The sequence below is a fragment of the Crocodylus siamensis genome, chromosome 1 (assembly GCF_052110815.1).
Source record: "Crocodylus siamensis isolate JL-2025a chromosome 1, ASM5211081v1, whole genome shotgun sequence".
In the NCBI taxonomy this organism is placed as follows: Eukaryota; Metazoa; Chordata; order Crocodylia; family Crocodylidae; genus Crocodylus; species Crocodylus siamensis.
Window position 1 is genome coordinate 57,118,654 of NC_143395.1, and position 10,791 is coordinate 57,129,444.

The 10,791-nt window shown below is 44.6% G+C and overlaps 1 protein-coding gene across 1 annotated transcript in view; it reads right to left on the bottom strand.

Annotated features, from left to right (window-relative positions):
* Nucleotides 1-5,713, bottom strand: part of LOC149872815 (uncharacterized) — a 126,083-nt gene extending 120,370 nt beyond the window's left edge. The window contains exons 1-2 of the mRNA XM_090057074.1: nt 5,708-5,713; nt 4,200-4,520 (exon numbers count right to left, since the gene is read on the bottom strand). Coding sequence (XP_089913200.1) covers nt 4,200-4,520; nt 5,708-5,713 — 327 coding nt within the window. The remainder of the gene's footprint in view (nt 1-4,199; nt 4,521-5,707) is intronic.
* Nucleotides 5,714-10,791: the final 5,078 nt, after the last annotated feature.

A 10,791-nucleotide genomic window follows, 5' to 3' on the forward strand; every position in this document is an offset into this window, starting at 1 on the left:
CTCCTAAAAGGCCCTGGTTATTTAAAAATAGGATTTAAAATCCAAGAGAATATTTTAAAAGTTGAGGTTCCACAAATAACTGTAACCATATTTATGTAATTGAAAAACAGTAATACAATACCAGCATTTACTTTAAAAAGGAATTAATAGTTCCCCATCACCTTTGTATTGTGTCAAGCATGTCACACTATGGATATACCCAAGGCTCACCTTGAGCAAGTAACATATTGCAAGACAAACTTTTAAAAACTGTAATACAGATACAGGCAAAGTTCGCTAAAACACTGTAAGTGGTAACAGAGAAATTACAAGTGTTTTATCTTGAGTACCTGTGCTTTCTAAAATTGATTAGGACTATATAATCATTCTGTTTTCTTAAGCAGCAGGTGGTATAGCTAAAAGTATTTCTATGGAAGAACATTAAATCCATCTTACTATTGACCTAAAGTCAGAACACAGAAAAAGAAACCACTTCTTCAAATCTTAGGAAGGATTCATTAGTTTCACACCAAATATCATTGCTTAACAGAGGCTACTAAAATATGTGCTTTTAAAAAAGCTGTATGTGCAATGATGAAAGCTCCTATTACATTGGCACATTTACGTGAGCTGCCTGCTTAACTATCAGATTTTTAAGCAGAAATTAAGAATGAGTTTTCCATGTTTCGCCTAAATAATACTATAATCCTTACTCAGGCAAGGTGCTCATCAATTTCAGAGTAAAGACTTCATAAATCATCCTTCTTAGATATATCTGGACTCCCAGGCTATACCTCAAAAGGAAGATAAATACTACAGCTATAGCAGGGGTTGGCAACATTTTTGGACAGAGTGTCAAAAACACCAGCTACCTTGACTTGTAAGATGTTGGTGTGCCAGGGCAGACGGTGGGGGAGCCACAAGGGGCTGAATTCTTGTTGTGGCAGTGCAGTCCCAACCCCTTCCCTGCCATCTTCCCCGAGGTGCATATGCCAAGGAAAATGCCTTTGTGTGCCAGGCTGTGGCACCTGTACTGGGTGTTGCCTACTCCTGAGCTATAGCACAGAGAAAGTATCTCAGCTCACCCTTCCTTGGGACGTCAGTGTGTTTTGACCAAGTACCAGATCCACAAAAGAATGTAGGTACTAAAATATATCAAGACAGCACCAATGAGAGCCTTCGAATGTCTGCTCAGGGGCCACGCTGTTCTTTAGGTGCCAAAAGTTTCCAAGGCACCCCAACTTGCACCAATGACAGCAACACTACCACTCAAGTTTTGAAAGCAATAAGCCTTACATTCCCTTACCGAGCTCCATGTTGGGGAGCAATCCAGCAGGTAATTTCAGAGCACAGGTAACTGAGCTGTCCTTTCAGTAAGACCCACAGCAGAACAGCTTTAACAGGAGGGACTAGCAGATCCTCACCTCAACATAGCCAAAATTCGGGTAGATAGAACACTCTCCTGATAAGATAGACCTGGTTTCACATCCCTACCAAAATCCTGCCCATTCTAGTGTTGAAATCGCTAAGCAATTAGTGCCTTAAGCTAAGTTATAGCTATTTCTACATAAAAGAATTCAGGGCCAAGAAATCTGTGCAAAGGTTGACACCTACATCTAGTCCAGAGTTAGACACACAAGTCCTTTTGAGGAGTAGGTTTTAGGTCCAACTCCTCAGCAGTTTTTATTGGCTTAGACAGATCTACACCTAGCTCACTGACCTCCAAGGATCTCAGCATCCTTCCACAAATGCCCTTCAAGCCTACAACACACTGAATAGAGCCTTCGTGCCTAACTCAGCACTGAGGACTCCAGTGAAGCATGGCAACACTAACATCCCTTTGTGAATCCAGCTCTAAGTTGCTTGAGATATTCTGCATTTATTCTGTCAGCTGTGCACACACACCCACCCACGCACCTTCTCCTCAGTATGAAAAGGCCCCTGCCCTTGGACATGCATGTATACAAACTCCCTTGTGCCTATGGAGATGCATCAAAACACAGCCCCAGTGAAATCAATAGGGGTCTGCCTGCATACAAGCAGTGGCCATTTATCATCTTTCAACAGTAGTGTCTAAGGGCTGAGGGTCTACTAGGAATTACAGGTACTCAGTTCCATAATCCATCATTTAATGGTTAGTACTTCTTTCTCATAAAGAAAAAAGTAAAAATCAATATGAGCACATCTCACCAAAAATACTCGAGTACCAAGCAGAAATAATACCTTCACTTTTACCTCTGAGCTTCAAAACACAGGTGTTGTAGAAATCAACACTCAATCTAATCCTTCACTAGCTGTGCCCCTAGCAGTAGTTACTCAAAGTATCAACACTATTTTTTTTTAATCAAACAGCACTGCAAAGAGCCATCAAAATACAGGTAAAATACATTTTAAGTCAGGCATTTGATTACTGAGGAAGACTACAGTCCGAGAGTAAGGTTTTTAATGACTCCCATGTCTGCCCTCACCCTCTTCCTCCAGAATGCAAGTATTAAAATGACCAAAATTTAAGAGAGCCTACAGAAGCAAAAGCATCAAGTGTTGAAGCTCTTCAGTTTGACTTATACTGGACAGAAGTACTCTTCAGGATTACCTTTGTCCATTTCAAGCTCCAGGAGAAAGAAAAGTACAGTTTAATGATTTTTTTTTTGTCTAACTAGAGGCCACACCCAACACAAACTAATGACAGGAAAGCATTTTATTCAAAACTCTACAACAAGCATCTAACCCGAGGCAAAGTAAAACTTTCTCATTTTCAGGGAAGAAAAGAAACTCTTGCTCAATAAGTAGCAATTATGTTGTAGAATTTATATGCTGAGCACGACTGAATGTAAGAACACCAGATCAGTCAACCATAGCTTTAGCGCTTTTGAGTATGATTAACAGAATGAACTTTCAAAGGTCAATTAAATGTCAACACATTTTAAAGAGATATTCTTCTTAAGTTTGGTCAATGTGTAATGGCACCTTCTAAATCAGTAATGCCAGTTTTATATTAAAATTCTATACACCCTAGATTTGTGTATGCACATACAGGATACGTAACCATTATTTTCTATAGGAGATTAATTAGTATTTACATTGTTGGCTTTAGTACTCCTAAGCTGTCTTTTATTAGCTGTGTTTAATCAAGTACACCAAGACACTTTTTCATTTCATTCCAGCCCTGGGGGGGGGGAGGGGGGGGAAGTTAATTTTGCAGTTTGAAAGCCTAGAAGTTTACAACATAAGAAGTTTTGGTGCATAACCAACCATGACAGCTGAGTGCAACTTACAGGAGAGGACACTACTAAATTTTGGGTGCAAAGTATGGGGACAGGACACTGCTAAATTTCTGCCAAGTTAAATTGTCAAAAAAGTTATTTTACGAGATCAAATATATTTGCCTTTACATCTTTGGGCATCAATTGGAGGAGGCACGTTAGAAGAGGGACCCAACAGAAGACTTTTTTATTTTTAAACACTTTTTAAAATATCAGGCCCCTTTAAAAATATCTGAAATTGAACACGCAGAAAGAAAAAAACCCCACTAATTACATTTTTTTTTTTAAAAGCAGGCCTTTATCTTAGTCCAATACCTCATGAAATGTGACCCAAATCCTGATTAAGATCTCCGAACGCTCCCATGGTACCTACAAGTCTCATGTGAATAAATGCTATCATCTGAAAGACCTTCAGTGTAAGTCAAGAACTATTAAAGGATTTTATGGGTGAGGGGAAAGGGAGCAGAGACAAGAGAGTGGCTTGAAGAGCAAACCTCGCCCCTCCCCAATCATATGGGGGTAACAGCATCAAAACGAGGCCGACAGACGAATGGCTAGCTCCTTATCTAAAAAAACAAGACAAAAACAAAAGCCCAAAACAACCCTCCCCCCAAAAATAACCCCCCCCCCAGGTTTTAGGAAACGTCTTTCCACAGGGCCGGCCTGAGGGACGAGCGCGGGCCCCCGGGACCCGAAGTGCCAGGGCCCGCGGGCGGGAGGCTTTCGGCGCCGGGTGCGAGGCGGCTGCTCAGGGCGCCCTTCCCTCTGCCGGAGCGCGGGGAAACGGACTGGGAGAAAAGTTGCTTTCAGCCCCTTCCGCCGTGTCAGAAGGAGGGGGTCGCGGACGCCTCCCCCGTGCCCGTGCCCGTGCCCGTGCCGCGGCGGTGGGGCGGCAGCACCCGGGGGCCCGCAGGTGTGGGCCGGGGGAGCGCGCGCGAGCCGGGGATGGGGAGGTACCTGCCGCTGCACCTGCAGCCGCTCCCGTCCCGCGCGCCGCCTACTCCAGGCTCGGACACGGCGGGGGCGACCCGCCAGGAGAGCGCGCGGGGCACGTGCGGGCGGAGCTGCCCCCGGCCCCGCGGAAAGTTTGCGGCGGGCCCCGCAGCCGCGGCCGGGCGAGGAGCGGCCACTTCCCGGCGCCGCCGGGACAGGGGCGGGCCCGGGACGGGGCGGGACTAGGGCTGGGCGTGGGCGGGGGTGGGGAGCGCCGGCCCCGGCGGCATTGTCCTTCCCCGCGGGCCGGCCCCTCCCCGCGCCGGGGTCTTTGTCCCCGCGGCGCTACCGGCCCCGGCGCGGGGCGCGGGACTCGGGACACGCCGGGGGGATTCCAGGCCGCTCTTCCAATGAGCGCCACAGAAAGGGGTGAACCCAGCCAATGAGAGGCCCGGCAGCGCAGAGAGTCCCGCGCGGGGGAGCCAATGGGCAGCTGCGGCCCTGCCCTGCCTGCTCCGCCCCGCGCGGAGCGCAGCCAGCTGTGGCCAGATGTGCTGGGCAGCAGCTGGAGCCGGGCGGCCCTGGAATATAAATGCGGGGGGGAGGGAGCGGCAGGCGCATTTCTGCAGGCGGGAGGGGCCTGCGGTGGGGCCTCCTCGCTTGCCTGCCTGCCGGCCGGCCCCGGCCCCGGCCCCGGCCCTTCTTGTGCCGAGCTGGTTCTGCCATTGAAAGCAGATCGGGTCGCCCCCACCCCCTGCCCGGGCTTGCCTCCTTCGCAGGTCCAGGGCGACACCCGGCCTCCTCCCCACCCTCGCTCGTTGCTAGGGCAAACCCAGCGTCGGGGCTGCTGATCAGGCACCTGGGCTGGGCCAAGCGCCTGCCTGATCCCTGGCTCGTGTGACTGCCCCGGTTCCCTGCAGCACACCTGCAGCCTTCAGTACCACAGCCTGTCCCAGCAAGCCTTGTGGTCCCTGCTGTCTGGTTTTCTGGCTCCCACCTTGCCTTTTGCTTTCATGCCCCTTCACCTTGGATCTCCCCTAAACCCATATTGGCCCTGCTCTCTCTGGCATGCTGATGTGGCTGGGCTTCCTTGACCTTGACCTGAGGTCTTTCTTAGGACTGGGCAGCAGTTCTTTAACACCTGGCTCCTGACCTCAGCTTACATCTCAGACTGTGTCTCTTGGATCTCCCCTCCCAGCTCGGTAGCTCGTGCCCCGAACCCAGATCACTCCTAGTGACCTACTGTAGGCCTAGTTAGCTATGTCCTGGCTGAATCATCACAACAAATAGGGCTCTTCTAGACTCCTGAAAGATAGGTGCTCTCTTTTCTTGGCCATCCACCTGTCTTTGCACCTGCTCTGCTGTGAATCAATCTTTCTTTGAAAAAGCATAACTAGAAGTGTAGGTAGCATTAAGGTAAGGTCTTTCCAGTGCCTTTTTACAATGACATTATTTCCCTCCCCTCCTTGATCAACCTATCCTGGGATTACAAATGTGCTTTTTTTCACAGCTGCATCACACTGACAGCTTACAGCCATTGTGTGATCAAAAAATACACGTCAATCCCTTCTCTTCTTAATTTATTTCTAACCATTGAGTGGGAGACTATAACAGAAACTTTTGGAAGTCTTTACATGTGGGGGGGGGAGCTTTAATTAGAGTGGTTCTCCGGATCTGCTCTAATTAAAGTGCCCCCAGCATCTCGTGTACTCAGCATCTGTGGGCTTTAAAATGGCAGCAGAGGCACTTTAACTAAAGCTTGTCAAACAAGCTTTACTTAAAGTGTCCCTGTTGTCATTTTGAAGTGCATGGACGCTGAATACATGAGATGCTGTGGCTGCTGGAGTGTACTAATTAGCATGCTGCAGCAAAATCAATGAATCAAATATTCTCCAACATGCTATAATTACAGCCTGTTGGAGAAGTTGTCCCGCACGTCTACAGGCACCCTTTGTTATTAGTCCCAAGTGCCTGACCTTACAGTCTGCACTATTGCATTTCATTGCATTTCTATGACTCAAGTTTTTTAGTTCATCCAGTTCTTTCTGAATAATGTCCTGATCATCCTCTGTACTGATGGTACCTCTGTACTGAATTAGTAGTTTATATCAGTATACAGGCATACCTCGTTTTATTGCGCTTTGCTTTATTGTGCTTCGCAGATATTGCGGTTTTTTAGAAATTGAAGGTTTGTGGCAACCCTGCCTCGAGCATGTCTATCGGCGCCATTTTTCCAACAGCATTTGCTCACTTCGCATTTTTTAGCAATAAAGTGTTTTTTAATTAAGGTATGTACATTGTTTTTTTAGACATAATGCTATTGCACACTTAATAGACTACAGTATAGTGTAAACATAACTTTTATATGCACTGGGAAACCAAAAAATTCGTGTGACTCACTTTATTGCAATATTCGCTTTATTGCGGTGGTCTGGAACCAAACCTGCAATATCTCCGAGGTATGCCTGTACTCCAAGCAGCATAGGCAGAGCCAGTATCCTGGCAACAGGAGTGTGGACCTATCTCATTCAGCAGTAAAGAGAGCTCATTGTGTGTATGCCACATAGCCTAACAGGGTATGCCATGATCTCCCTTGCCATGATTCTGAGCTTACCAACTTGTCACAGGGAACTCTATGAGCTCTTCAGCTGGTCAATGTGGGGTCTGTCCGAAGCCCCTGATTACATGCAGCTTCAGAGTCCCAGGGGAAGACTTCTGCTGCTGTTCACCATCCCCTTCCCCAGCAGCAAGGGAAAAGAGGTTCCAGAGCTACAAGAAAGCAAAAAAGGAGGGGGAATGAAGTTTGTGAAGTTTGGAGTTGCACTAACAGAAGCACTGTATGCAAGTCTTAACTGAATAGTACTACTCCACTCAAGGCTGGGTAGGCCTCTGCTAGAGTCCTGTGTTCACTTTTGGTGCCACATTTTAAGAAAGATCTAGAGAAATGAGACAATCCAGAGACAAGGGACAAAGGAAAGCAAGTCATACAAGAAAAGGTTTAAGACAGTAGGTATATTTTCTTTGGAGAAAAGGAGATTGAGAGGGAACATGAGCAATTCTAAAATATTTGGAAGGCTGCTATAAGGAAGATGGAATAAAACATTATTTGCCCTTGCCACATGGGCATGACATGTGCCAGTGCATTTAAATAGCAGCATGTCTGATTAGTTCACTTCCTAAATGAAAGAGCAGTAGGACAATGGAAACAGCTGCCTAGGGAAGCTGGGGAATTTCCTTCAATGAGAGTTTTCAAGAAGAGGATAGATAAGCATTTGCTTGGGATGGTTTGGGAACAGCACATCCTGCATGTGCTGACCCTAGAGAAGCTCCTTTCTAATCTAATTCTATATATTGCAATTGTGTCATGGCATCAGTCAGTGCTAGTCTGGAGCAGAACTTTTAGTACATTAAGGTTGCTTGGCATTTCTCCACTTTTCAAGGTAGCCATGCCCACTTTTATATCTGGATGTTATAATAAGATACCTGCTTCTTTCAGTCATCAGAACCAAATTAACCCTTTTTCAGCGGTATCAATGCCTGCTAAGAGGAGTGTGTGTTTTAGGTAAATAGTCAACTTTTAACAACAGAATTTTCACATTTTATGCTTGACACAAGCCAAAGGTATATACATTTAAAACACATTTAAAGTCATACGTACTAAAATTTTTAATCACTGTCTCTTATGAAAATACCTGTCAGCAACAACTATTAAAAAATGTTGGATGAGATGTCCTTAAAGTTAAGGCAAGGATATTTCTGGATTATGGACATCTTTGTAATGAGTGCACTAAATCTATAATAACCTTGTGATGATCCACAAGAAAGCCATTCAGAGCCTTCAGGCATTTTTAATTAACAAGATAACTTCCTCATCAAATCCATAGTCCAAAGACTGGGTGTGTGTTATACACACTTTTCTTGTTACAGCGAGATGAAGAAGTGATGATATATTCTCAAATGGTCGTCAGAAATACAAACAAGGTTGTAGTCAAACCTATGCACCAAAATTAGTAGATAAAGCTCTAGGGCATATCTAGCTGTACAAGAATGCAAAATGGAAGGGAAGGAAAGGTTAAACAAGGATTTAGGAGCTTTAGAGCCATCCTAGATGGCATCCTAAGGCACCTATACATGAGCAACAAGGCTGCTCTGGTGCACTGTAACTACAGTATCACAACAGACTCAATCAAGTCTGCTGAAGTGTGGCAATTACCACACTTCAGTAGACACCAGCATCTTGTATATCAACATCCCCATGCTGAATAATGGGGGGGGGTGCCTTTAGTTAAAGCATCCCTGCCGCCATTTTTCAGTGTGGGAATGCTGATACACAAGACGCTCCAGGAGCTGCTCTAATTAAAGCTCCCCCTCCCTCTCAGAGCACATGTATAAATGCCCCAAGATCCTACCTACAGCAGAATTACTGTGTGGGAGGAGTAAAGAAAAGACAGTACACTTATTTTGAACTAAGGCAGGTGTGTTAAAAGACAAAAAAAAGTGTTATATATTGTTGCACATTTTGAGCTGGATGGTCAGCCGGAAAACCAATTTGCGGTCTTTAAGGTTCCATTAAGAAGAGAAATTGATGAGAAATTTAGGTATTTCTTTAATGCAGTCCTTCTTTTTACAAAGAATATATTCAAAAGCTTGTTTCCTAGACCAGTGGTCTCCAAACTTTTTTGATCACGCATCCCTATCAGTAAAAAAATTTTGAGCACGCACTCCCAATATATGTATATTTATATAAATATAAATAGAAGTTCTACTATTTTCTTCCCGCACCCCAATGGATCGTCTTGCGCACCCTCTGGGGTGCATGCACCCCACTTTGGAGACCACTGTCCTAGACCACAGCAGGGGTCAAACATCAGGAGGCAGTTTCTTGGCTCCCAGTTCCAGCAGCATTTTACCCCAAAACTCTTCTTCCTCATTTTCTTTTGTGGCCACAGTTCCAATTCTCTTGCTGGCTTCCATTTTTTTCACAACTTCTTTATACCTGTTCTCTGCCTACTGCTGTTCACAGGTACGTTCACCTCCATTAAGGAAGAAGAACTCCTTCATCCAATAGTTCAGTTTCTTACCAGCTTTGTATATGCGCTCTGCTTTGGGTAATGGCTTCTGTTGTTTCATCCATCTTTCTCAATAAAAGAATTAAATTGCTTCTTATATGAATTTTGGATGAATAAGGCAGTTGTCACACATCTTCAACAAGTTTTTATCCACTTTCTATAAAAAATACTACATATGTTTGTACTGTGCATCTGGATTTTAGTTAATATTTTATTTTGCTCCCTTTCTCTTTGAATCCTATGGTACAGTAAGTTTGTCTTGCAACTTTTGTTTCATCATGAAGCTTTTTTTTTCTTTAAAAATAAAATTTAAAATTTTAGGAAATCCAGTTGTCTGGGTTTTGGTCTTTTAAGCATGTACTCAAGTTGTGGTAAATTTTAACTTCTCTGCCCCAATTTAAACTTCTCTGCCTTTTAAAACCTTTTGAAATTAGATTATTGGGGTAATTGGAAAATTATCTTGTCTGTGGTCTGTACATCATTAGGACAAAGTGGATACAGATTAAAACAGCCATTGAATTAAATTGAATTGAAACATTACATGTGGTTGTGGGGGGAGGAAGGAGTTAAACCACAGATTTTAGGTGTAGCAAAACAGTCTTGGTTAGTGATATGGTTACATTATAAATGAATCACTGCAGTATCTAGATGTTCATCACATCTATATCCACTATAATTTCTTGCCTTTCTACTTACAATATTAAGATAGTATATATATTTTTAAAACACCATGTGGACTTAAAGTGCTAAGAAAAGACCAAAGATTTTTCTAAAGGCATGAATGGATATTTCACTGGACATACAGGAATATATGTTGTAATAGCTGGCCTCAGTAGAAGAGTGACAGCCTCATGAAAACTGATTAGAAATGTTTAGCTCTGCTCAATACCTACACAAGATTCTACTTTCAACTATATGTAACCCTTTGGCCAGGCACCAGTCAGCAGCAACAAGGGTCAGGTTCAAATTCTGGAGTACCCAATAAGCTTTCACTGTGGCTTGAGCCCCCACCCTGAAATCTGGGATCATGGAATTTGGCTGGGGTGTCCTGCATAAAAAAACCCCCTCCTTGCAAGCAGAGTAATTACAGAGAACAGATTTATTACAGAAAGCAAAGGCAAGGAGAACACCAAATGCAATTTAACACTACCAACTACAACATACAGTCTCTAGTTTGCACCCCTTTTGGGGAGACTCTACCCATGCCCAGGCAATCTGAGCTCACCCAAAGGGTAGTTCTCTGGGGCCTGTGCCCCTGTATTTGTTACCCAGCAAGAGTCCTATAAGCTGCTCCTTGGGTTTCACTGCATTTTGGGAAGCTGCTAAGGAGTGTGGGTCCTTCTGCAGAGCAAGGGACCCCTTGTTGCACCCTGGGAAGATGTAGAAGAGGAAGGGTAGCTGAGCCTAGCTAAGGCACAAGAACCACTACAGCCACAACAGGCTCCAAATCCTGACCCATTCTACATGCAATAATTACCTTTGCACAGTGGCAGTATTGTAGCCTGTCAGGTTAAACAAAGGTATGATTGTTAGTTGAAAACTTCTAG